Source organism: Aythya ferina, assembly GCF_964211825.1.
Source record: "Aythya ferina genome assembly, chromosome: 6".
NCBI classification, from domain to species: domain Eukaryota; kingdom Metazoa; phylum Chordata; class Aves; order Anseriformes; family Anatidae; genus Aythya; species Aythya ferina.
In genome coordinates, this window is record NC_140303.1 from 25,301,702 (window position 1) to 25,328,361 (window position 26,660).

General features: G+C 52.8%; 1 protein-coding gene across 2 annotated transcripts in view; it reads right to left on the minus strand.

The window, feature by feature from the left end:
* Nucleotides 1-341: 341 nt before the first annotated feature.
* SLC4A3 (solute carrier family 4 member 3) overlaps nucleotides 342-26,660 on the minus strand; it is a 33,524-nt gene continuing 7,205 nt past the window's right edge. The window contains exons 4-23 of one of the 2 annotated variants that reach the window (XM_084523683.1): nucleotides 23,787-24,118; nucleotides 23,177-23,319; nucleotides 22,574-22,785; nucleotides 16,718-16,869; nucleotides 15,878-16,058; nucleotides 14,782-14,917; nucleotides 14,415-14,589; nucleotides 13,956-14,052; nucleotides 11,984-12,168; nucleotides 9,708-9,921; nucleotides 9,163-9,384; nucleotides 8,593-8,741; nucleotides 7,378-7,572; nucleotides 7,028-7,234; nucleotides 6,452-6,541; nucleotides 4,699-4,865; nucleotides 4,042-4,295; nucleotides 3,570-3,739; nucleotides 2,943-3,116; nucleotides 342-2,209 (exon numbers count right to left, since the gene is read on the minus strand). In XM_084523683.1, coding sequence (XP_084379809.1) covers nucleotides 2,132-2,209; nucleotides 2,943-3,116; nucleotides 3,570-3,739; nucleotides 4,042-4,295; nucleotides 4,699-4,865; nucleotides 6,452-6,541; nucleotides 7,028-7,234; nucleotides 7,378-7,572; nucleotides 8,593-8,741; nucleotides 9,163-9,384; nucleotides 9,708-9,921; nucleotides 11,984-12,168; nucleotides 13,956-14,052; nucleotides 14,415-14,589; nucleotides 14,782-14,917; nucleotides 15,878-16,058; nucleotides 16,718-16,869; nucleotides 22,574-22,785; nucleotides 23,177-23,319; nucleotides 23,787-24,118 — 3,533 coding nt within the window. In that variant the 3' untranslated portion in view covers nucleotides 342-2,131. Of the gene's footprint in view, nucleotides 2,210-2,942; nucleotides 3,117-3,569; nucleotides 3,740-4,041; nucleotides 4,296-4,698; nucleotides 4,866-6,451; nucleotides 6,542-7,027; nucleotides 7,235-7,377; nucleotides 7,573-8,592; nucleotides 8,742-9,162; nucleotides 9,385-9,707; nucleotides 9,922-11,983; nucleotides 12,169-13,955; nucleotides 14,053-14,414; nucleotides 14,590-14,781; nucleotides 14,918-15,877; nucleotides 16,059-16,717; nucleotides 16,870-21,446; nucleotides 22,547-22,573; nucleotides 22,786-23,176; nucleotides 23,320-23,786; nucleotides 24,119-26,660 lie in introns of those variants that run through there. The other variant, XM_084523684.1, reaches the window with a different exon arrangement.

Consider the following 26,660-nt stretch of genomic DNA (forward strand, 5'->3'; position numbering starts at 1 on the left):
GTGCAGTAACCAGCCACTGGGTGATGGTGCAGAGCCTACCTCTGTGCGGGTGGTGCTGTGATACCCCCTGCTCCAGCCAGCCTTGTTCCCTCACTGCCTGCTGGTGCAGGCAAGAAACAATTTTTTGTCAGGGAACTCCAATTTGATTTATTCCCAGTTACCAAACTTCTAGTTACTGATTCTGGTGCTAAAGAAAAACAACAAATAAACAAATGGTTAGGGAAAAGACCCCCCTGCTTCCTGCTCTCCAGCCCCTTGCCCCGCTTCGCTCGGTCCCAACCCACCCCTGCTGTTACACCCTGCAGAGCTGCCCAGTTCATTGGGGAACAGAGCCAGACGTGGTTCCTGTGAAGAGTTTATTGGTGTAGCTGTTTCCACTACAGTCAGAGGAGTCACAACACGCAGCGACAACAGGCCTCCTACACTACACAGGGAGGACAGGACACACACGGCCACAGACACACGGAGACGCTCGTCTCTCCGCCCCGGGCCCTGCGGTGGGCCAGGCTGCGGGGCAGGAGCCAGCTGCTGGGGGCAGAAATACCTGGCAGGTATTTCTGCAGCCTCCTGGGGAGATGTGGGACCCTCCCGGCAGCGATGCACCCACCTTCTCCTGCAGGAGCCATGCTGATAAACAGGAACCAGGGCAGTGGCTTATCCCAAATCCAATGGCCAGTGAGTGCTGGAGGGAGAAGCTGGGCTGCCCATCTCCTTGGGCACTACCCTCAGAGCTGCCCACGTGCCAGAGCTGCTAGCTGCAGCCAGGGTGGCTGCTACCTCTGCCTTGGCCCCAAGCAGCACTGCCAGTGGTGTCCAGGGCAGCTCTGAATGGAGGCTGCTGGTCCAGGAGACCCCAGGAGACATCCCTCAGAGCTGCCTGGAGGTGACCAGGGGGCTGAGTGCTGGGCACACTGAATGCTGCTCCTTCCCGGTCAGCGGGGACCCCTGGAGATGACAAGTCACCCCAGCATGTCAGCAGAAATGGGGCCATGGTGCTCAGTGACTTCACTGCAGGGCTGCAGGGAGCCAGCCCTGGTGCGTCACTGTGCAGGGAAAAAGAGGGGAACCACAGTACGGTTTTGTGCTCCAGCACTAAATCTCTTGTATAGCTTCTTAAATGTGGTTTGTGCTCAAGGACAGGGAGCTGGGAATCAGGAACTGGGATGTAACCCTGTGAGGAATTTTTACTCAGACCCCTGTAACCTTTTTAAATGTGCAGAATGGCACAGGACTCCTTGGTCCCTGCAACAGGGCACACAGCCAAGGCAGCCTGAAGAGTGCCTGCTCATCCCCTCCCCGTGCTGTTTTCCTTTTGAGAAGAGTGTTGTGAAAGTTAGGAGGAAATGATCAGCCTCCTGCATGCCAAACAAGAGTGGAAACGAGTCCTGTGGGAGGGTGACAGGGCAGATGAAGGCCTAGAGGATGGGGCCTGCAGAGCACCCCTCATCTGCAAGACATCGGGGCCCAGAAAGTGCCTGTCCCACCGGTGCAGGGGGAGCTGTGCTGGCCGAAGAAGAGCACTGGTCCCTCCTCGCCTGTGTACTGGGGCACACACTGAGGTGGCAGCGCCTCCCAGGGAGCCCCAGGCTCAGGAGTGTGCATGGGATGGCAGTTTGGCTGTGAAGGCAGAGGGAGCAGGAGGAAGGCATCTGCCCAGCTGAGCATGGAGGCTGCTCTCACTGCCCAGCCTGCGAGGAGCCCGCTGGCCATCCACCGGCCTGTCCCCGTGCCTGCTCGATGGTGTGTGGTGCTGCGACACCCAAGCTTTGTGGGAGTGGAGTGGGACACAGTGGGACCAGCTGGAAGGGCTCCCCTTCACCGCCCGCAGACTGAGCGCGGACTGCCTCCAGCAGGGAGTGGGCAGCCCCCTGACCCACGGGCACTCTGCAACCACACCGCTTCGGGGTGTGAGAGGCATCTCTCGGCCCACCAGGTCCGAAAAGAGAGAGACTCACAGCTTCTGCCGAGCGAGTGATGGGGCAGCAGGAGCCAGGGCTGCCTCCTGGGGGGCTATGGAACAGCCATTGGTCCAGGCAAGGCTGCACGGCTCACGGCAAGTCTCCAGTTAGGCCTTGGGAGCGATGAGCAGGCGTGAGCAGCTGTCCCGCGCCTGGGGACGGCAGGCCCCAGCTCACACAGGCATGTGCAGCTCGTTGTACTCATCCCGGCCATCCTCGTCGAAGTTTGGTTCCGCATCCTCGGAGTCCAACTGGGGAGAGACAGAGACAGGGTTTTGAGGGCCACAGCAGCCCCCAGCACAGGGCTCACCTGGTGCTGAGGGAACAGTGTGCAGTGAGCCAGGCAGCTCTCTTCTCTGAGAAGAGCAAAGCTCTTGCTTCTTTCCCTCCCCAAAGGCCTGTCTTTTCTACCCCTCATGCCCACACATGCTTCCCCAGCCCAATGCTGTCAGCATTTTATTCTGACAGTGCCTGCTCGCTGGTCCAGCACAGAAGCTCCTGCCTCCTGCCCTGCCAGCAACACCCAGGCACACAGCATTTTGGGGTGCTGCTCCAGGCTGCTCACCAACAGGAACTCAGGAGTTTGGCAGCACCCAGGGAGCTGCCAGCACCAAAGGTGCTGGCTCTGTGGTTACGTGCTCCTCTGCCAAGCAGCTGCAGGCACTGGTGTGTTGCTGGGCTGTCCCTGCTGCTGCCTCAGTGGGGAAATAGGGGGTCTCCTTGATGAAGTAGCCACAAATGAGGAGGAGAATGGAAAAGAAAACTCTTACTGTGTGGCAGGATCCTCTGTTTCCTTACCCTAGGCTGCCCATCCACCCCATGTTCCATTTCCAGGGCTACAAGCTCTGAGGAAGCCACCAGCCCACCTAGCTGCCATTGAACAAAGACTACCAGACAACAGCAGGGAAAGGCAAAGCTTTGCTGGCCAAGGATCTCCTCACAACAGCGTTGCAAGCAAAAGTGCGAGGACAGTTATCTGCTTACAGCTTTGAGCTCCCTGTCGTGGAAGAAGCGGGGCAGCACGAAGCGTCGCAACGGCACTGTCATGATCAGGACGAAGGGGAAGGCCAGGGACGCCACTGTCGATTTCACCACCCAAAGCAGCACAATGCAGGCCAGTTGGATGCAGGTGAAGAGATTCATTCTCCAGGTCTTTACCTAGGGAGGTAAATCCAGTCTGAGAACACATTTTCCTCCCGCACAGGTTAACAAAGGCCCAACTGGCCGAACACAACCCTTTTACATGGCACAGGACAGTAATGCAACGCTGTGCTGTGCATTCTACCTGTTTGTACACTACAGCAAGGCAGAACCCTGTAGCACATCAGCATTTGTGCAGCCTATCCATCAGTGTAGCACCCCTACAGTCATTTAAGCAATGCATTACCCCTGTGAACACTCTGTCCATCCGATATCCTGGCAACACACTTCTGTGTGCAGCCTGTCAGCATGCTATCCTAGCATTTTATCACCTCCATGTGCATCCTGCACTACTTCTGGACACAACCTTGCAGCACACCACCCCTCGGGGGTCACCAAACTAAGCATCACCAGCATCCTCTCTCACCTGCCTCTTCCTTCTCTGCTCTCCTGCAGCCTGTCTTCGCTCACCTTAACAACGTAGATGTGGTCAGGGTGGTGCTTGGATGGCATGAAGATCAGGAGCAGTCGCTCATAGAGCTGGATGCCGGTGAGGGACGTAACCCCCATGTAGAGGAAGATGCCAAAGAGCACAGCCAGCGGGATCTGCCGCAGCATGTTCCCCATCACAATGGACAGGCCTGCAGAGACAGAGCTCAGGGCATGGCTCTTCTCATGCACCCAGCCCTCCCCCACCTCCTCTCTCTCTGTCTTGGGGTGCACGGGTTCAGAGGGGTCTGGCTGGAGGGGGTGTGGAGAAGCACTGATCATGGGGGGTTAACCCAAGGCTTCCAGAGGGGAGCTGGTGTGAGGGTCAGCAGGGGCAGTCCTGCAGCAAGTGGGCAAAGTGAAATGTGGTCTGTGGGGCAGGGACACAGCCAGGGTGAGATCTGAGTGTCTGGCCCTGACCCCCCCTCACTCCTTCCCCCAAGCAGAGGCTCACCGACGAGGGCGGCAATAAGCACTCCTGTCACACGCTGCTCCTTCACCTCCTCAATCTTGGGCTTCTCCCCTGGTGCAATGGCCTTGCTCATGACCGTCAGGGCGTTGACGTGGGTGACGGAGCGCACGGTTGCTGCGGTCAGCCAGGGCAGCCCAAAGAGGGCACAGAGCCCCCCCATCGTGCCAATGAGCAGCAGGTCCAGGTGGAAGCCAGAGCCTTTCAGTAGCTTCCTCTCCTTTTTGCTCACAATCAGCCTGGGAGGAACAAGAGTTTGTGTCAGCCAGGCACAACCTACATACATCACAGGAAGCGTCCAGTGCCCATGGACAGCCTCGCAACTGGGACAATGATTATTCCCTGAACAGGGCACACGTGGGGACAACAAGGAGATGGCCAGGAGATGGCAGATGCCAACCTCAGATTAGAGGTTTTGTCCTGTGCTTGTCTGAGGCAGGTCTCCACCACACTGTATCCCAGGAGGAGAGCCACGAGACAGTGGAAGAACCCAAGAAGATGTGGTCTGAAATGGGCAGGGTCCTGCCCTTGCTGTCCCACCGGGATGTGAGGCACACTTCCACACCAATGGCACCAGCACCCATCCCAGCCCTGCCTGCCTGGAGGTGAGCGATGGTTGGTGTTGGCAGGGGAGGTACTCACGTAGTGATCTGTGTCTCCATGAAGATAAGGATGAAGACCAGAAGGGCAGGAATGGCAGAGGCAAACATCATCCACAACGGAAAGGTCCCACTGCTGCCCATGGGGTGAATGAACCAACCACGCTTGTGAGGAGATGTGACCGACAGGCCAGACGGGACATTCAACTTCTGGTGGTGTAGCCGCAAAACCGAGCAGTTATTCATCAATACTCACATGCCCACAGCCTCACACGGGTCTGGCCTTGATCCTCCCGGCCTCCCTGGTCTGAAGCTTCAGATGATGGGACAGCAACCCTGACCCAAGCTGGACTTTCTCATGGATAATCCCCTTCAGCGTAAAAAAATCCCATGTCCCCTCTTTCTAACAAGGGCCTCATTTCCTCTTTCAGCTACAGGAATTCACTTGGGTTTTGTCCAAAAGATCAACATCTTCCCTCAAGAACCTCACCCCCATGTCAGGGCTTGCAGACCATGTTTAAAATGCTCCTTGACCTCTACTTGGAGCATCCAAGTGCCCTGAACTGGTCACTCTTCTCTGAGGTGGTTTTCCAGACACTAAGCCTTTTTGGAGACATTTTTCAATATTGTTTTTGCACCGGGGACCCCAGAACTAGACACATTCTCTGGAAATGTCCTCACTCTTATCATGTTCAGTGGGAATATCATGTTTGTGCTCTCATCAGAGACCACACAGACTCCTATTTGTACATGGCCCCAACCCTGCGTTCACTAGCATTTAAAGTCTTGGCTCTGCCCTGCTTTACAGCAGTTCTTGCTAACTGTCAGCACGAACACTGCAGCGAGAGTTTATGATTTGCATTTATGTTAATCAGCATAAGTATGAATAATATTTCTGGAATGCTTGTACTTGAGCTAAGCTGTGCAACTAAGTACTGTTTTCTCAGAAAGCCATGTACATATGCTGAGTTGATAGTGAAATGATAATGCTTCTGATATTAATTGTTGAAGTGTAGAACGGTATGAAAAGGATGTAACAAAGTGTATGATTTCACCAACGTCTGATAAAACCAGATTTTACATTGAGATTTAAATGAAAAAGAATGCATTTGGAATCCATTAAGCCTTGGGCTGTCTTGACAGAGAGCTTGCATGCTGAACAGGAGTTACCTTTCACCCTCTCCCTAGCGTTAGTTGACAGAAATAGCAAAACAAAAGGATAAAACTATGCATCTATTAAAAAGGGGAAAAAAAGGAAACCTATGAGATGGGTATGTTTGATAACTAAGTTTGTGCACAAACTAGGAAAGAGATCACTGTGCTTGAGATAAAATGATCAAAATGCTTAGTAGCCTATCGTTAAGAGGAGCATACACATGGGAGTACTGAAAACTTGACTGTACACCACTGAAAATACTCTATATGCCACCCCTTTTAGTGTGAATAAATTGATTACGTCTTGTTGAATGAAAACAAGTTTTTAGAGTTACAAACATGGAATTAACTGCATTGTTTAACTTTGATCCTCTAAAACCTCCCCTACCAACTGCAGGAATATCAGAGGGCTGTCAGGGGCACTCCGGTCCCTGTAGCTCTGGTCTCTGTCTCAGCAAGACCCTTGGAGCTTCCTTTCAGCGTGGGAGTAAGGACAAGGGGAGCGTCTCTGTTTGCTTTGCACTGTTATGACTAACTAGGCAGGAAATATAAATCCCCAGTTGCACAAGAGCATGCTCCGGTGTGGCACGGATCACTGGCTGTGCTGGAGGAGGGGCTCTGAGGGCAGCGCTGGCACCTACCTGCGTGTACGTGTCTGTGATGGTGTAATCCACCAGCACCATGACCAGGATTGAGATGGGGATCCCGAAGTCTCCAATGATCCGCCGAGCCTGCAGAACAAACACTCTCGGTGTCAAAGGGCAAAGGTTGGTCTCCTTACACCCAGTTGTAAGCTTTCTCCTGTATTCTAGTTTAACAGACTTGTATCCAGCCAAATGAGCTTTCCCTGGGCCCAGGGGATTTTTCAGAAAAGCTCACTGGAGCAGGACAGTGCAGATACCATCATCAACAGCCAGCTCTCATCCACAGCCTAAGTCAGATTACCATCCCTTCTGCATAGTATTTAAAAGACTGTTGGTGTTTCTTTGTCAGATGGTCCCTAATAGCACCAGCATCACATGGAGTAAAGTAACACTCCAGGGTGCAGTTGTGATCATACAGGGCTGGATAAGACACAAATGGGACAGAGTACTGTGGTCAAATTCATTCAAATTTTCACCAAGCAAACACTCTGAAGAACAAAAGGCTGCAGTAAGAAGCATTATTTATTTGGCATGTCCCTTATTCCTAACATCTGGGTCCCACAAACCTCTCACCTTTCCTCCTAAGAAACGGCTGTTCTTGAACTTGCGCATGAAGAAGGCAATGAAGAAGGTGCCCAGCATGAGGATGAGGGAGAGGAGGGCAGTGTTGGGCTGCATCCTGATTCCCAGTGACATCGCATCCGCAGAAAGCATGCTGGCATTCAGGCTGCTCTGCACGTTCGGTGGGTAAAACTTCAGCAGAGGATGTTCTGCAAACACCTGGGCAGGTGAGAGAAGCAGAAGGCACTGTCACCACAAGAAGGGGCAGGGGACACTGTCACTGTTGGGGACAGGGATGTGTAGAAGGTGCCCGAATGGGGGCCCAAGAGACATGGCAGCCCATCCCCCCAGGGAAGGTTCACCTTGTACAGTTTGTAGAAGGTCTCGTAGATGAAGATGAGGGAGATGAGGAAAGCAAAGATTTCCTGGGTGAAGGGCGAGATGTAGCGCACCAAGAAGCTTCCCTCAGCTGCCACAATAATGAAGATGAAGACGATGAGCCACAAACCAATCCACACTCTGCCTGTCAGATACTCAATGCCTTGTGTCTGGCAGAACTGAAATGGAAAGGGCAACGAGTTACTCACACCTCCTCAGGCTGCCTCCCTCATCTCCTCCCCATTAAGATCGACCAGACTCCTGGAAAAAGGCATCCTCATCTCCACAGGCAACCAACACAGAGACCGCAAATTCAAGGCTGGAATCACAGGTAAAGCTGCAGACCTTTCATTAACACCAGCCAGCTCACCCCAAGCAGGCGTACAGAGGTACACCTTTGTACACCATGACTGGACAAAGCAAAACCAGTCAATGGAAAGTGAGGTTACAGAACAGAAGAGAAATCCCCCCTGTGCAATGGCATCACCAGCTCCAAACTCTTGACATCCCAAGATGAAAACCTAGCTGTAGGAAAAAACATGCTTTATACACCCAGACATGTCAGCAGCCAGAAAAAAGAAAGATTAAACCCACTGTTTAGAGGTAAGGTGACACAAGGATACTTTAACAGTGAAGAGATCGTGCTTCTTGAGAAAAAAAACATGTCCATCCTGCCTGGGCAAGGTATCTGCATGCACCCTTGGGCTCATCCTGAGAGGCAGAATGTGCATGGGACTTCCAAAATGGGTGACACACTGAATGTTTTTGGGTTCCCATACAAGGAAATCTGGGTACAGATAACAGTTCTGAAACTGTCTTCAGACGAAGCCTGAAGAACAAGGAAGGATGGCGGAGCAGTATTTTAGGAAGCAGCTCCAAGTGCCCACTGGGCTGCGGCACAGGGCTGGGGGACAAAGCTTCTCTGGCAGTCAGCGGGTAAAGGAGTGCTGTCACCATTGTCACACCTCAACAGGGTCAGCCTGTAGGATACAGCAACGGGAGACAGAAATCCCAGCAGTGTGACCTGGAAGGGGTCAGCATAGATAAGGCCAGCCCCAGCTGAACTGAGGACAGCCTGGTAGGACACAGGGCATCCACAGTAACACAGTCCCTTGGGAGAGCTGAGAAATGCTGGCTGCCCTCTGCAGCACATGGGCAGAACGAATGGGTGCCAAGCACGGACACTGCTTCACAAGTACCTTGTAAAAAGCTTCTTCAAACACCAGCAGAGGCCCTGAGAAGCCAATGACCAGGAGCGGCTGGGCTCCAAGCAGGGAGAAGAGGATCCCTAAAACTGAGGTGGAGATTATCAGCTCGGAGACCCCCATGAGACCCTCAGTTTTCTCTCCTGGGAAAGAGAACAGTATGTGAGTGTTACAGACAGGCACAGGCGCTGTCTCCATAGACAGGTAGTCTGTAGACTCCACGCAGAGGAGGCAGGTCCCTGTCCCACCGGTCAGAGGTCCCCTGCGCCGGGCAGGGAGTGCAGACGGAGACCAGGGAGCCTTGGGTGATGGCTCCCAGTGCCTGCCTCCAGCCCTGGGCTCCTCTGGCTGGAACAGCACAGCCTGCCTGGAGAGCGCTCAGAGAGGGGCAGTGAGCCGAGGCTGGAGAGGCCGAGCAGCAGCGAGGGGACAAGGCAGCGGCCACAGCGCAGCACCGCTGCGCTCCCTCAGCAAGCGGCACCGAAGCCCACCCCAGCACAGCATCACACAGACACAGCCAGTGTTCCAGCGTGCAAAGAGCAGACCAGAAAGCAGGCCCATTACCTAGGAGTCCCCCGAAGGTGATGGCAGGAGAGAGAGCAGCAAAGTAGATGAAGAGAACGGCCGCGAGACACTGGCTGTGCAAGGCGTCTCTGATGTCACTGAGGTATTTGGGGTACCTGCGCTTTATGTCCCGAACCAGACCTCCAAAAAATATTCCAGTCCGCTTCAAAGGGTCGTCCTCAGCTTCCTCCTCCTCTTCCTCAGCTTTCACTTCACACAGCTCTGGAGGTGCATGGAGGGCAGGGCTTGAGCGAGGGAATTCGGGGCCACCCTTGGGCTGCCCTTTCTCCATACCCCACGGAGACCTTTCTCCTGCAGCGCTAACCTGCTGGGCCCCCTGTGACTGCACATCCCATTGCCTCTAGCTGCCCCCAGCCACTGTCCTGCCTCCCCTTGGCCCCCCTCTCTGCTGCCCCCCACCAATGCTGCCCACTGCTGGAGCCAGGCCCCGCTCACCCCTCTGCCAGGCTTTGTGAGGGGAGGGCCCACTGGGGCACGGAGGGCACTAGGCACAAATTCTTTTGCCCAAATTTGAGTGGAGAGACCTTTGGCTTCCTGGACATCCCCCTCTTTCATGGACTTCTGCTCCCTTTCCTTCCTCTTCCTTAGCAGCAACTTCTGGAAGGTGGCAATGGATTTGAGCAAGTCTTTGCCCTCCACCTCTGACGGGGGGATGACAATGCTGCAGTCCAAGAACTCATTGATTGCGTTGAGGAGGTCTTGACGGTCATCTGCCATGTACGCAGCCTCGTGGAAGTGCTGAGAGGTACAGAGAAAGGAAGGGAGAAGGCTAAGAGCAAGACTGCACTCAGCTACCTACCAACTGGAATCACAATGCTTGCTGTGACCCTTCAGTAACATCCCACTCCCTCCACCCACTGCTTGTTTCACTGCTGCCATGCGGTGACCCACATTCCCTCCCACTGCTCCACCTATTGACATTTCCCTATATATCCTCCCTTCCCTATAAATCCTTCCCAGTGACCTCCTTGCTTTTCTCCCCCAGGCCCTACTGCTCTAGCCCATCCCTGGTAGCTACGTGTTCCACCAGGCCACAGGGCTCCCCTCCTGTGACCTCTCCATTGAACAACACCAGATCTGTGCTTCCCAGCTATCCTGGTGCCTCTTTCCCTAGGTTAGCTGCTATACTTTGCCAGCCTGTGACAGTGTTTACTCCAGGCCACTTGCTGTACTGGGCCAAATCCTCCTCCTTACAAGCTCTGTATGTACAGAGCCCAGCTCAGTAATATTTCAGAAGCCAGGCACCACAGAGATGAAAGACTTCAGGTGTCCCCTGTCCCTGCAGCTCAAAATTGGGGCTATGCAACAGATAGATGTCCTCTTAGTCTAAACTTGGATTGGTTTTGAGGGACAAGCTGGTGGAGTCCTAACACACTGCAGATAAAGTACAAGAAGCAGAGTGTGAGACATGTAAGTGAGGAGCAAGCATAGGAGACTCTTGGGAGACTTGGACATAAGGATACAAAATATGGGAGAGGAAGGCAAAATGGGAGTGTACAGCATGAGGGAAGCAGTGCCCGTGAAACCAGGCAGAAAAAAATGGAGATGCTCCTGGCAGCAAGGACAAGATGACAAGGAGGGTCTCTGAGGAGACAGCGCTACTACAGGTAGTAGGGGAGGTAGCTGGCAACTGGGCAGAAGTACTGCATCACCTCCTGCATATCGCTGCAGTGAAAGGGCTAGAAGAAGATGAACAAGTGAGCAGCCTGTCTGTAAAGCAGGTAGGCGACAGCTAAGGTCTCTGCAGTGCACAGACTCCCTGGAGCCACGGCTTCCAGCTGTAAATGATACCGGGCTCCCTTCACGGCGCCAGCCACCGAGTAACCTTGCTACAGCCAGCCTCAGTTGCAGCAGCTGACTCCCCTGCTCCAGCTACAGAGCAGCAGGGCTCAGATGAGGAGATCAGCCCACAAACATAGCACTGAAGCTGGAATATGGCAGCTCACCTCTTCTGGCTCTAAGCACAGTCTCAACTGACTCCTGGGGAGGGATCTTTCAGCTGGGGGCCCTTGTAGCCCACAACCCACCTGCTCTGAGTGGACCTTTCAGTCCCCGTTTCAGGGAGAGGTCTGCACTGATGCCAGGAGTGGCAGTTTCTTATTTGGTTAAAGTTGCATGGCACCAGCCAGAAAGTCCCTGTGAACCTCTGACTCCTCCATCTTGGATGTATGCAGCAGATGCTCAGATTATCTTTTCTTTGTCTTTAATTCCTTACCAGGATAATAAATTTCACTTTCCTGCCATCTAGCCAGATGGGGAACTTCTAGCAGTGTCTGTGCCTGGCAGAAAAACCTTTCCGCCTCCTCATCTCTCCTGCATTGATGTGCTCCTCTGCATGGACGCCGCAGCCATGGGACTTAGAAAGCTCTGGCAAAACTCTTGATAAACAGTTCCCAGGCATTGTTAGGCCTTCTTGTCAGTGTTGCCTAGGCCAGATGTCATGGTCACAGACACCACTCAGCCTCCCCTCCTCTGTTTGTGAAATGTGAACTGAACACGTCTCCTTTTCTAACCTTGGGCAGCCCTTTGCTCCTGCTTTTATGCATACCCCCCTTTCTTCACCTCCCAGTCTAGCACGCTCTGTTCCAGCCAAACATCTACCCTTCTCTTCCCTCTGTACTGGAGCACCCTACCTTGGTTTAGCCAGGCTACTCTTTAAAATCCTAGCTGCTCAGGCCTGTCTTTCCCACCCAGGCCTTTGCACAGCATCTCAGCAGCACTCCTGTCCCAGGACTGACTTCTGAGGAACCACTGAAGCTCCCTCGCATTGTGTCAGCATTGTCGCTGGTCAGCTCCTCACCTTGTCGGACATGAGGGTGGAGATCGACCGGCCAATTTCATGGTAATCCATGTTGGCTTGGCTCGGTCCCAGCAGCACAAAGATGAATCTGACAGGGATTGGGACCTCCAAGACAGATTCCAGGAAGACGGCCTCATTTAGTCGGACAAAGGCCATAGTTGGCTGCTCCAGGAACTGCACACAACCTACCGGGAGGCAATGTTTTGAGCACAGTTAATCATTGGGGTGAGCTGTACTGGGCTGCCTTGAACAGTGGAAACAGCAATGTAGGAGGTTCCCATGAGCCCTGCAGTCCCGTACTTGTTTCCAGACCACTGAAAGGACACCAAGCTTCATGCTGAGGACTGCTCGAAGTCCCTTGTTCACTGATTGTTCCCCAGCAATACCACTCTCTTTACTCTCTTTAGCTCTCCCAGTTAGCACATTCTCTATCTCCTACACACGGGCTCTACTTACATTATAAGGGGCTGATTTTAAATCAGAAGGTTGTTTTCCACTAAGCCACTGCCTTATGGAAGGAAGCCTCTTACGTGTAGGCAGTTAGTTTTATCACACAAACTTCTAATTTCATCAAAGAATGAAATCAGGTTTGCTTGACATGACCTATTTCCCATAAACCTCACTGCTTGGCAATAATTACATTCTTATCCTTTAGCTCCTTATTAATTGAATCCCATATTAGCTCTGCCATTATTTTGGCCGAGAGGGACGTTAGGTTAAACAACCTATAGGCACTGAATCACTGTACTTTGTTTCTTGAGCACTGACACCGTTAGCTTTATTCTGTTTTTCTTGTGTGTTCCCTGCATTCCTAGACCTTTTTCGGATGAAAAATGAGCCAGTTCTCTAAAGACTCATAGGTACAAATTACAGTTTGTTTGATGATGTCCGTGTCTCATGAGTGTGTTTGGCAGCCTTCTCGGTACCTAACAGATTGGGAAGCAGTCCCGCATCCTCCAGCATACCAGCCGCTTCCTTCTGATACTGAACACAAATGTTTATTGAGTACTTCTATTTCTCTGGCATTATTACTGATCTTTCTGCCATCTGTGTCCAGCAAAGAGCTGTGTTCTGTGTTAGACTTGCAAATCTGGGCCATCTGAACAGCCATGAGAATCCCAAGATACAGAAATGACCAGTGTGTAGTTATCCGAGTATTCAAAGTGCATTTATCAAACTGATCTGGCCTCATCATGGTTTAGCATCAGCTTGGTTAAGCGGCCAAGTCTCTTTGCCCAAGTTTTCTATCTCCTAGACAGGCACTGACATTTACTGTGCCTGTAGCATAGTTCTGTTTGCTCAGACGTTAATGCCAGCAAAGTGCTGAAAAGGACTACTCTTGTGGTCAGAAGGCACTAAACCCACTGATGCTCGAGGCTGCCTGCCGACAGCCCTCATTTGTATAGAAAAATATATTTAGGCAGTGATATGGCAGATACCAGAGGCCTTGCCAGCTGCTGGGCCCTGCTCCCAAAAACTCCAAGTTCCTTGGCACATACAGCCAACATACAGCCAACAACCAAAACTAGCCAGGGGCAGGACCTAGGTGCTGGCAAGGTGTAATGAGCTAGCCAGGCTGGGGGCAGCAATGGTCAGAAGACAACACAAGGCCCTACTGCAGGGCTGGCAGTCAGTCACTGTTTATCCACTTCTGAGCTGCAAAATGGGATGTTTTGGTGAGGTGGCTAAACTTTCTCCTTTAAACTGGAAACCAGTCCCCAACGGCAGTGTCTACCAACCTCTTCACGTTCAGTACTTCTTAATTTCAGAAAAAACTACTCAGTCACCCTTTACATTTACTACAAACAAAATGTGCATTATCTCTACAGAAGAGAGCATACAAGGCTCCCTTCTCACTTAAATTTTGTGAACATGTACTAGATGTTCACATACAGATCAGGAGAGAGAGCACCCACAGCTGGGCCCTGAACTGGTCTCTTGGTGTCAGGGGAGTCCATGTATTGCCTCTTACCCACGAGAACCACTGTGGCCTCTGCATCTTCAGGAATCTTCTCCATCAGCTTCAGGTATTTACGGTGCCCCTCAGAGTTATGGAGATGCAGGTTTTTCTGCCGGGGAGAACGCAAACAAGTAAGGACAGTGCCCCTGTGCCTTGGTTTCCCTATATTAATAGGGCTTCCTTGCAGTGAAAGGTCATCCTGCAAACGCCAGGGCTGTTGCTGCCATCGCAAGCTCCAGCAGACATTCACATACAGTGTGAGGCTATAATTAGGTCCCAAAATCATAACGCAGTGACCTGATTTCCAGCGCTCCAGGTGATCCAGGGGAGCTCAGCCCTTGCAATGATAAGACCTCCTGTGACAGGGCCTAGAAGTGGGCATCAGGAGTTGCTGTGTGCCACCACAGGCCAAAGGATGACCTTAGGGTGTGCTTGGATAATAAGAGTGGTAACCCCTCACATCTCTCTTACCTCCTTGCACTCGGTCTCGTGGGCCTTGGGGTCAGCCATCTCAATGCGCTCCTCCCCCATGAGGGGCACACAGGTGTCCGTGGTGTGGTTGTGGTGGTGGTTCCCCACAATGGAGTTCATGCTGGAGCTGGAGTGGTTCCTTGGAAAGAAGCCCTCTTTCTCATCATTCGGGTGGCTGGGGGACGGAGTGGCACAGCCTCATTATCCAGCTCCAGATAGTCTCCTTGCCCTATCCCACCACCCGCCCCACCATGGCAGTGATCCAGCTATCTGAGGTACAGCCTGATCCTTGCCAGCCTCCCTCGCTGCCTGGGGCTTGCAGATAAAGCCTTGAGCCTCCCGCAGCCCTTGTCTGTGTCTCACCCACCTGTGCTTGAGCAGCAGGGCACGCAGCACGTTGGCTCGGTCCTCCGCCCTGATCTGGTCGGAGATGATCATGGTCTCCACCATGAGGTGAGCGATGCCAGGCAGCGTGGTCTGCTCCAGGTCGAGAAGGATGGCACCTGCCAGCAGGAGGGGAAGAGCCCTGCTCCTAGTGTGCAGCACTCCCTGCTGCACACGTGCTCTGGGGACACAGCCATCCTGCAACAGCCCCACTAGCACCAGGCCCTCCTCGCACTGGAGGCACCTCTCAGCCCTTCTTGCTTCCCCTCTGCAGCCAGTCTCACTGCCTGCACACAGGGCAGGGGCCTCAGACCATCCACCTGGTCTGGGAAGTCTTTCCCCAGGGCATTTTGGTCTGTGCTCTTGAGAAACGCGTGTTTGTGGGGACACTAGGAGCCAGGCTTTGTCTGGGGTACAGATTTTAATGCTCTCAGCTGAGAAATGCCCCAAGCCCAAGTGCCCCATGTCCTCCACGTAAACCTTTGGACCAAGAGAAACCACAAGCTTCTGTCTTGGCATGCTGAGAGCTTTCAGAAAAACTTGCCGCCCCATCACCTGTGGGATGTGAGCACTTTTCACTGAAATAGCACAAACACCATGCCGATATACAAACAGCAAGACATCCCACTCAGTGGGATGTACGCGTGCAGCAGACTGCGTGGGCTCTGACTCCAGACTCTCATCCCAAGGGGATCTCTCTCTGCTCTCCAGGGAGAAAATGTCTCCCTCCGGTGAATTACCCATGCCCAGAAGCACTGGTAGCTCTGGTAGCTCCCCCTCAATCACCCTGACAGGTCTTGCCTTCTCACACAAAAGATCTCCAGCCCACACACAACTGGGTGTTGCAGCTGCCATGTGCCTGAGAGCAGCAAAACAGAGCAAGGAACCAACATGGACATCCTCGGGCTACCCTGGAAAATGGGGTGCAGGACTGTCTGTCTCCCCACACCCTACAAGGAGCATGGGCAGAGACACTGCTGGCATGTCTTCAGTGACTGGCAACAGAAGCTGCCCAGCACAGCCTGTCCCAGAGCAATGCACAAACCCTGGCTGGTGGCACAAAGCAGTTCCTGACTCACCATGGGCAATTGTCTTCCTGAGCTCCAGCAGGCTGCGGAAGGACAGTGAAGCCACGTGGGGTTTCCCCCACCTTGCTGTGTCCTCCTCCACATCCTCCTCAAACTTGATCCAGCGGGCTGTCTCCCTCCAGTGCATCTCCTGGTTCTTATCCACCACCAGCTCGTTCAGCTCCACAAAAACCTGGCAGGGATTACAGCAAGGATGTGAGACTTCCCCGACGCGGAGTTCTATGAGCAGTATGTGGAAAGCCTCAGCTTTGTCCTCAGTGTGCTGCTTGGTCTATAGCAATGCCTGGGTAAACCTGCCTTAGTTAACCAGAGGGCTGGAGAACGGAAACAGACGGGACAAATATCACTGGCAGCAGAGCAAGAGCTTCCATCAGCACATGGAGAAGCAGAAAGCTTCAAGATGACACAGGCAGAAGAGAGAGAATGGTGCAACCCTAGACCCCTCTCTACCAAAACTCACATCTTTTTCCTTTGCCTGCTTCTTGGCTAGAATAAGTTTTCCCCCAGGTTTCCTCTACTAACTTTCTTTACCAGAGATGGTGAAATCACTGTGCTGCCGACTTCCAAAACAGCACTACCATTTCTCTGACTGTTTTTTTTTTTTTAATGTCTTTCCTAAAGTTGAGGCTCTGTGATTTCAGAGAAATCTCAACTTTTATTGAAAAAGTACTTTTTCAGCCCTCACGACAATGGATAAGAGCTTGAAATGTTACTCCCAAGGCCATGTAAAAAATAATTATAATGAAACTACATTTGTCACTTTATAAAATGCCTGTTTCTCATCCTGATTTATGGCTTCTGAACAAGTGTGGGAGGACACCACATGGATACCTCATGAGGCTTTCTATCCAACTTCTTCTTCTTCTTCTTTTTCTTGACAGATGGGGCTGATGCTAATTTTTTGCTTGTCCTGGTGATCTGGCTCCGAGACGGTTTCTTCATCAGATGCCTCCTCACACCAGGGTTATCTTCAAAACGGTGGCCTGAGCACAAGGGAAAGGAGAAAAGCCCACCGGTGTGTCTAGTGGAAACACACTGCCTGGCACAGAACCACATCCCAGCCCACCCTCCTCCCATCAGATTACACCAGCAGAGCCCTGGCAGCTGGAGCACTCACCATCACCCTCCAGGCCTTTGAAGATCTTTCCTGTCTCACCTGCCTACGTCCAGCTGTTCCTGATGCCTTCAGAAGGAGGTTTCCTCCCAGGCTGTGGGCATCACTGCAAAAGCTTATCCACGGTACCTGCATGAGCGGTGGGCGAACCCTCCCCACGCTGCCCCAACAAAAAGCAGTCCGAAGCCTTGCCCGCATAGCTCTGCACCCCGACAGCATGGACAGGCAGCTGGCTGGGGCTCATTTCTCCCCCTGGAAAAAGGCTTGGTGCTCAGCAAGCATAAAGGACAGTGAAAGGGAAGGAGATTTAGCTGCTGGTCTGGGAGATGCGTGGAAATATCGATGGCCGTTTTATTTAATTGTGTGGTGAGACTGCAGTGTAACAGAGCAGACCCGGGACTGGCATGTAGGCTGTGCAACTAACTCCGGCTATCGCCGTTTGCAGACGATCCACGGTGGTGCTGCAGTGCCCCGTGAAAGGTCTGTGTTACAGGGCTTGGCTGGCTGAATCACAGCCTCCTGAAGCCTCCAGAGAGGCTGCATTTACAGACCCACCACCAAGCTACACCAGGGCTATTAGCTAGCCAGAGCTTGCCAAGATCTGGCCAGCCCCATCTGCAATGCCAGAGAAACAGTGCTTGGACAAGATGCTTGAGCAAGTACCTACAGCACATACAGACCATGAGCTCTCTGGGCATGAGAAGTAGTGCAAAGCATTGGGCTCGAAGGCCACACGCTCTCCTTGACATTGCAGGAAGGTATCTGTGCATCTATGGCATGGAAAGAAACAGCCCAGCACCAGGCCAAGCGTAACAGGGCTTTGCTTCTTGGAAATCTGGGTTGCTAAATTAAATATAAAATGAATCAATAGTGAGCCTCAGGGGATTTTCACCCACTGGCTGCCCTGCTGATGCAAGTCCTGCTGTCAGCTGGACTCCTCCCTGCTCCACTTACTGCACTGCAATGTCAATAGGAGCCAATAACCGCCCACTGACACAAACGTTTCTGGGAGCTGTGCATCTGGGGGGGCTTCCTCAGACTTCTGCATAGATTTCACAGCTTTTGCATGCTCCACAGCCACTTCCCCCAAACGAATGTCAAGTTCAAGTGAGAGCCTGAAGCCTGGGGTCCTTACTCAGGATACAATCTTGGACTGACATCCAAGGGTGATGTTCCCAGAGAATAGCTCTTCCCTCCTTGCTTGAAGCCAAACTCTCCAGTGCAGCTCCCTCTCACCACATACGGCTCTTGCCATAGCTAGCTCCAGTAGCTCCCCATGAGCAGAGCATGAGACAGTGACAGTGTCTGAGGACAGTTTATGGAGCATGATTCTCACGGTGGCTCCACTACAACAGCCTGGTGTGTCACCCTCCCACACAGCATCTCCCACAGTCTCTTCCAGAAGATGATCTTGCCACGTTGGCTTCCACCAGTCAGATTTCTCAGGCTGACCAAGTATCTTCTCCTCCAGATAAATCTGAAGATGACAAGTGTTACTGTCCACTGGTTAATGTCTTCCTCCAGAATCAGTCCTAGCCCATCCAACTCAGCAGAATGCCTTCAACCCATGTGTTAGCTCCCACTTTCCTCCTTCCTCTACCCTCCGTCCACAAGCAGAAAGACCAGAACGAGGCATCAGGGTAGGTGTATCAGTACTAGAGAGCAACTTGCTGGCCCAGCATCACAGCAAGGGTGAACATTTCCTATTTGCCTCAATGGTAAGCTAGAGCATCACCTCAAGGAAGAAGAGACTGAAACCCTATCTCTTGGAATATTTAAAGTTAGACTAAACAAAATGTTACTCAACACATAAAAAGTCACATGTATCAACATATAAAAAGCCTTGTGCTGGCTTCTGGAAAAGAGCTCTTGTCCTTGCCACAGCTTTCCCAGTTTTAGCTGGAGTGGGACAGTATGATTGTGAGTAAATATGGATATACAGAGACACACTAACACCACCAACCCCGAAGTATGTACATGCATGTGGGATGTGTATTACAGCTATATGGCCAAGTGCGTGCAGACAGGTAGCAGAGCATGTCTAAGTGGGAAAGTGAAGGCAGAGACAGGACAGACCTGTGCAGACACACACAGGTGTGTGAGGATGAGGTTGGGCCACGCCTGTTGTGTCTACAGAATACCTGTGTCACTGTGAAAAGGAAGCTAAGTAAGACACGAGAGGAGCTGTGAAGATGCAAGCTCTCTGTGCTTCAGGTGCCAGCTAGCATCAGAGAAAGCACAAACCTGCAACCTGCCACGCATCTCTGGAGGCTGTGACAAGAGGCATGCTGTCAGTCCTGTATGGGGGCCTGGGACCAGGAATCAGCTCTGTGGACCCCAGGACAGGGGGAGAAGCAACATAGAGAGCAGGAGCAAGACAACTTTCCTGGGTGCTGTTTGCACGCATACTCAGCCAAGACGGGATGTATTTTTTCTCCTAACACAGACCACCTAAAGCAGAAATAGCAGACTGAAGACCTGTCACTTCTCCATCATTCAGATGTCAGCATGCACTGCACCGTGGAAAAACACGAATAGATCAGATACTAGGGAAATGCAATACAGACTCCCTGGATGGCTTGGCACAGAACCCAAATCTGTCCTGGCTGGTGCTAAGTTCAAGGTAACAGAGCCAGCTGGACCCCAGCTAATCTTTGTTACCACCCAGGTGTCCCTGCACAGTGCCCCCGTGCTCCAGTAACTAAAAGGAGTATAAAGAGACCGGCTCAGGTCCAACAAGGACTCTGCCCTGCAGAATCTGTTCCTCCTCAGTCAGAGATGATCCTGGAAGAGCAACTGCCACGTAGCAAGTAGCTGAGCAAGCGGCACTAGCTGGACACGAGCTGCCTCTGTACAGACCTGACATTGTTGTGTCTGCTCTCTCTGTCTCTGCCGTATCTCTGCGGGATTAATTCACAGTGTGGATTTATTGTGCAGAAATAATTAAGAGTTGACTGGGCAGCACATCCTATTTCAAGCACCTGCAGCATTAGCTGTAGCAATCAATGAATGTGCTAACTGTTAGCAAGCCCAATATCCCCCCTTCATAAGTGATGCATATCACACCTTCTAGAAGCAATCTGCCCCTTCCACCTTCCCAAGAGCTGCCATTGTTTCTTGGGTGAAATTGGGGCAATTTCTCCCACTTTTAATGCATAGCTTGCTCAGCCTGGGACAGCTGACAGTGACAATTTGCTCCAGGTTTGTGTTTTGAACTTTGCTCCTATTAAATTGTCTGTGACTTTACAGTAACAAGTACCAGACGTAGCCAGAGGCAAATCCCCACTTGCCGGTCCCTGTACAAGCACACAGGCAGACGTTTCTTCCCCAGAGGCTGCAAGGCTTATAAAGATGGACTAGCTGAGACAGAGAAAATGATGCTGGGACTGGGAGGAATGGCAAGTTAAATATTTTACCTAAGATCATAATGGCACGCTGTGGCAGAGCCAGAAACTGAACCAAGCCTCCTGAGTCTGTGTTGCACTCTGCCTCCCCACTCCTGCTTGCAACGCCTGCAAGCGAGCTAGTTCTGGGGCCATGTCACCTTCCCTTGCGCACTTGTACAATGCCTTGAAAAATCAGAGCACGATCTAGATGAGGACATTTGGGCAGCTGCCACAGAGCTACGACTGTGAATGGTGTCACTCCCAAGGTGACACGCAAAGCTGCCTTTTAACTGCGAGTGACCACTGCCTGCTGAGAAAAGAAAGGAAAAGAAAGGTGGGAGTGAGGCTCTGGTTCCTGTGCAGTCCCCGGGATGGCTCAGAGAGCCAGTTTTTCACAAGGGCTGCACGGGTAAGGAAACAGATGCAGAGAACAGAAAGGTGCTCTTTGCTCTTGGGATTCCTATTCTCTCCTTCCTTGCTTTTCTCACTCTCACTTCCTTCCTCCTTTCCCCTCTCCAGGCACCCCAGCCAGCCTGCCATTAGCTGATTTCACAAACAACACTCAAGCCTGCAGACACAGGCACTAGTTTATGTCCTCCCCAGTGCAGAGCTGAGAACCTGATACCTTCTGCTTCTCTCGGATCTGTGGCCCAGCTCAAATTCCAGCAAACAGCAACAGCTCATTGTCACTCTGTGCCACAGATGGAAGGAAAATTTCTCTGTTCTTATGCATAGCAGCTTCTCCTCTGGCCACAGCATGGGCTACATCCCGAGAAGCACAAACTAAAGATGCAGCTGCCTCCAGAACTACTCGAGCAAGATACACACAGGGAAGCACCTCAACACTATGAAATGGATCTGTACAGACCTCAGACACACACACAGACAGCTCCTCCAGCATCCCCAGGCACAGGGCTGCAAGCAGCAGGGCAGACAATCCCTTCTCTAAACCAGGAGACAAACCTGACACAGAGGGGGCAGCAGACAGCAAACACAGGGTGGGGGATACTTAGATCGGGGCTCTACAGCTGCAACCGGGGGTCACTGCTCTGGTACTTACAGGTGGGCTCCCCGCCTGGGTAGCCCAGATGGTTTCTGATGGCCTCCCATAAATCATAGTCTTCAAAATTGAAGGCAAATTCATCCAAGTCTTCATAGCCGAGCGAGTTGCGAATGCAGGTGCTCATTGCTACCTCAGGGCTCCTGCCCCCTTCCGATTCCCTCGCTGCCTCCTCTCCCTTCTGCGGGGTTGTCATTTTGTCCTTGCGAAGGTCAGGGGTCAGGCGCCATGAGCCACTCACCTTCAGAGCAGGGGCTGGGGTAGCCAGGCTGAAGCGCAGAAGGCGAGCTGCCCCGGGAGGGCTTCACCGGAGCCCTGGGGCCAGCCCCGGTGCCTCGCTCCCCTGGGCACGGGGCATGAAGGTGCTGGCTGCAGCAGCCCCTGCAGACTGACCAGGTCCTGGAAAGGATATTTCCACCCAGGGATGTTCCTGCGGGGGCTGCCCCAGTGGCTCCTCGGGAGCGGGATCCTCGCTGTGCCGCGGGGTCTGTCGCTGGCTGCCCAGGGACAGCCCGGCTCCGCGCACAGCACCGCTTCTCTCCCTCACTCCCCTCTGGTGTCTCCCTCCCTCTCCAGCCTGCAGAGCAACCTATTGAATTCTCCATGTCCTCGGGCCCGGAGCGTGCATTTCCATGACGTCTCTGCTGTCTGCCCTCACGCGCGCACGGGGGCAGGCCCCTCGGAGGCGCTTGGGAAGGGGCAGCCGCCTCTCCGTGAGCGGCGCGGAGGAGAGGGGAGGCTCCTCACATCGGGTGTCTGCCGTGTAAGAGCTGGCATGGCACACGGAGGGCTGGTAACTGGGAAAGTGTGTCAGGGAAGGAGAGAGCTGGGTCTCAGGGAAGCGCAGGGAGCCCTGAAACGGAGAGGGCAGTGGGGTGGGTGGAGGAGGGCCGGCACCTGTGGCTTGGGTGGGAGGAGAGGTGCTGGGCTCACGTGGAAAGATGGGTACTGGTGCTCTGGCAAAACTGACAGAGAGGAGTCAGAGCTAGAAAAGCAGGGGCTGAGGAACAGGGAGATGAGGACCAGGTCCTCGGGGAAGGCTGATGACCATGCCTAGAGCTGTCAGGGAAGAGGGCAAAGCAGAGAGGTGCAAGGAACACGCGCACTGTGGTACCACAGAGCCTCACTTTTCATGCCGTCCAAGTCAGCGGATGCCAGCATCTGGGCCTCAGCCTCATCCGTGGGGACACGCTGGTACGCTGCGCTCTCCAGCGTGGTCATGCTGCCGATGCACATTCTCTCCTTCAAGTCGTAGGTAACTCGCTGCCCACTCGCCACCTGGCCCCAGGGCTTGCGCTTCTCCCACCCTCGGGACAGACGTTCCCGAGGCCCCGGGAGGCTGCAGAGACCAAAGAGACTGACGGTAGCAAACAGGGGGAGTGGCGACAGGCTCTGCCCCTTGGCAGGGGATGAGGACCTCATGGTCCTTACTCAGTTTCCCAGCTTGCAGGTCAGCATGAACTAACTAGGAGAAAGAACACACCACATGCACAGCCCAGTGCCCCTAAACCCACATCCTGGGGATCCCATAGGGCTAAAGAGATCCCAGGAAGCGACCATCCTGCTGGGGAGCAGCAGTGTTGCTGCAGCCACTGAGCCATGTGGCCCCTGTGGTTCAGCAGGAGAGCAGAGGCTGGGCACAGCCACACACCTCCCTGTTCCACCCCAGGGGCAGAGCAGTGACCCCCCAGCCCGTGCAGGGTGGCAGCAGCTCAGCTGCGCTCTGCTACCTGGGGAGGGAGGCAGAGCTCTTGTCCGGCTGCAGGTCGGTGAAGCACGGCGCGGGGGACAGGATGCCACACTCCTCCTCCACGTGGAACTGCGCTGGGGCCAGAGCGCTGCCGGACTCGTCCTCATCGCTGCCGATGGTGAACTGCGGAGACAACAGCCCTGAGAGCACGAGCCAGCACAGGCAGCCCTTGGCACAGCCCTTGGCACAGCCCTTGGCACACAGATCCTCCCTGTGTCCCCACAGACTAGTAAAGGCCACTCCAACATCCCCCATGTGCCACACACACCCTGGGACTGGCCATATTAAGCCCCCCATCTGGTACACCCAGGAACAGACACACTGATCTTCTCCCACATCTTACATGGTCACGCACACCCTCCCCAGCATCCACCCTGGGCAAAGACTTACCTGTCACTGTCCCCTGGTGCCCATCTCTGCTAGGCAGGGACAGAACCACTCTTCCCACAATATCCCACAGCTTTGGGGCTCTCCTCTACAAACTCTTCCACCCAAGCAGCTCACTCCCTTGACCACAAACCCTTTATTGACCTTCCCTCCACAGCCCCCAGGCTCCCACACCCACCCAGGCAGGGATGCCCTAGCCTTGCCTTTGGTTTGCTTGGGGGCTCCAGCTTAGGGGACGTGTCCTTCCCACGAGCTTCGCCCTCAGACTCTGCAGAGATCTCTTTCTCCTGGGCCTCCTCCGCCTCAGACTCTCCTTCTTCCTCTTCTTCTTCCTCTTCTTCCTCCTCTTCTCCCCCTTCCTCGTCCACTTCCTGGATGGTGGGGGTGACCTCTGAGGGGGGTACCGAGGTTTTCTTCTTTTTCTTTCTCCTTTTTTTCCTCCTGCTGGCACGGGGGGGCCTCTTTTGGTACTTGAGGGCAGAAGGGAGGTGAGTGGAAAGGAGATGATGGATGTGGTGCGAGGTTTGGCGGTGGACTGAGAGAGAAAAAGAGAGTCAGGGGCAGGAAAAGGCTGGGAGGAACCTGCCAGACGCCCCTCCAGGAAACAGCATGGTCTGGAGATCAAGGGCCAGGAAGGGCAAGGAGAGCCACCAGCCCGCAGGGACACAGCAAAGCTCTTTCAGCGATGTGGCAGGCTGATGCATCCAGCCTGGCGTGGCCATGGAGGCAGCCCTCATGCAGTGCCAAACCTCCCCAACCCAGCTCCACCACCCTGGGCAAGGCAGGACTCTCCCAGGGCTGCTGAAAGCCATTCGCACGGCTAGGCAGAGCTGCAGGGACCTGCCAGAGACACTACCCCCTTCCTAAACACAGGGAAATACTTCTCACTTTATCAAATAAGCAGAGTTTGGGCCATTTACAAACATTTCTTTCCTGCATGGTGTTCTTTAGTTCAGCTTAAATAGATGTGCCTTATTTCACTGGCAGGCTTTGACAGGAATTACAGACCAAGTCTTTTAGTGCAGATGCAACATAAATCCAAGTCCCAGGTTCTTGGGGGAGGCTTGTGCCTACCAGCCCCTGAAATGCAGGTTCAGTTAGGAGGTTCTCTTTATAAACCAGGGTAAAAAACAGGGCAGAAGGACTTTTCGTCAAACTAATCTACAAAGAGAAATTCATACAGGGTTGACCTGGGTGTCGTGGGAATTACACAGCGAGAAGAAATTAATGGCATTTCTGAGCCATCACTCAAAAACAATGATAATGAACCATGCAGGGAGCAGGGTAAGCTCAGCACCTCCCTGCAAGAGATAGAAAGCCATTTCTGCCTGGTCTATCTGCAGGCACAAAGCCTCCCATAGACAGCCTGCAGGATGCACAGACCCTGGGGCTGCACCCGGAGCAGCTGAAATCACGGGGGCACCAGCCGCTTTGCAAGGGGGCTTTGCTCAGCAGCTCTTCCTGAGGAATTGTTTCCAGTCTGTTTTGATTTGGTTCCTTCCCAGCTTTCCTGTGACATGGCAGCAAAATCTGTTTATAGTGAAAACTACCTTCAAAGGACGTTTTCAATGGAAGCTGTAACCTTCTCCCTGGGAGAGCCAGGCAGGTTCATTGTTCTGGTGTCATGTTTCCTTTCCTTTGGTTTCTCAAGTCTTTTCTCCCTTGTTTCCCCCCTTGGGAACAGACGGAATATTTCACACACACCCCTGGTTCAGCAGGAGAGCCTTGTGGCAAGATTAGAAGAGATTGGGAATGGCCATACATGCAAAATGGGAAGAGTTTGGTCTCTTTATAAACTCTTTTTCTTCCAAAGCATTCTTTAGTTCTTTGACTTAAATGTACCCTTTAGATGTACCCTTTTCACTGGCAGGTTTTGGCACTCCTGTCCTGCTACTGTGCTGCCTAGCGCTGCTCTGCCTGCCATGGGTAGCTCAGGCATTAATTTCTAATGTAGCAAGAAGCAAGGAAGGCCCCAGCTGTGCAGACGTTGTTCCTACAGCAAAGCTGCTGCTGAAGACACAGCCCATTCACTCCTGGATTGACTGCATAAGCCCAAGACAGAAATGTCTGCATTTTGGATCATGTTAGTGATTCCTGGCTTTGAGAGTGGCAGGAAACATTTCTAAACCCAAGGAGCATTCACTTCTATGGGTTCGTAGAATATCTTCCAAAGTCTAATGGCCTAACCAGATCTTCCCACTTCATGAATACAAAGTGCATAAAATTTCCAATAGCTAGGTTTGACACAGTCCTAGATAACAGGGACACATCAGGAGCTCAAAGGAAAACAAGCTTGATTCTGACAAAGAGAGGATACTTCTATTGAGAAAAAAAAAAAAAAAAGCAAAACAGTACAAGCCTGTAGGCAAATTTTCCAAGAAGCTTCTGCCATGCATGCTCAAGCAGATCATCTGTGTACTCTGAGCCAATTCGCACAGCTGTGCCCACAGGCAGAGCTCCAGAGCAGGTAAGTCCCACCAGCACAGTCCAGGTATTCAACCCGCAGCAAAGCTATCAGCACCTTGCAGCCATGTGTGCGAGTGACTGTGTGCTTCGGTGCAAAGTGCTGTTTTAGTGTAGCCTCTGTGGAGAAATGGCACAAGCAGAAAGTAGCAGCTGGGGTGCATTATAGTAGTAGACTTCTACTAGCAAACTTCTACAGCACCAACTGGAAAGAAGTGGCCAAGCAGCAAGCAGCCTGGTGATGTCCTAAGGACAAAATGTTCCTGAGGTTGCATCCTATCACAGTTAAGTCGTAAAATAAGCAGCATCTGATTGTGGAGAGCTGGAGATTGGGAAACTGACCCAGCCATTGCTACTCGCCTTCCATACAAACAGCCGGCTGGCTGGGGTACTCCTCTTCCTGCCCGTTACTGTTACTACAAGCTAATGCAACCAGTCTACACCAGGCAGTAGCTTATGGCTGCTCTTGCGGGCACACTCTCATTTTACAGCCAGAGTGACTTTCACTGTTGCCACCTTCATGGAAGGGTGGTTGGTGGAATAAATGTGCTGATCAGAGGATTTCAGGGGAGACGGCTACAGCATTTTAAACTCACACTCCGTTTTTATTTTTC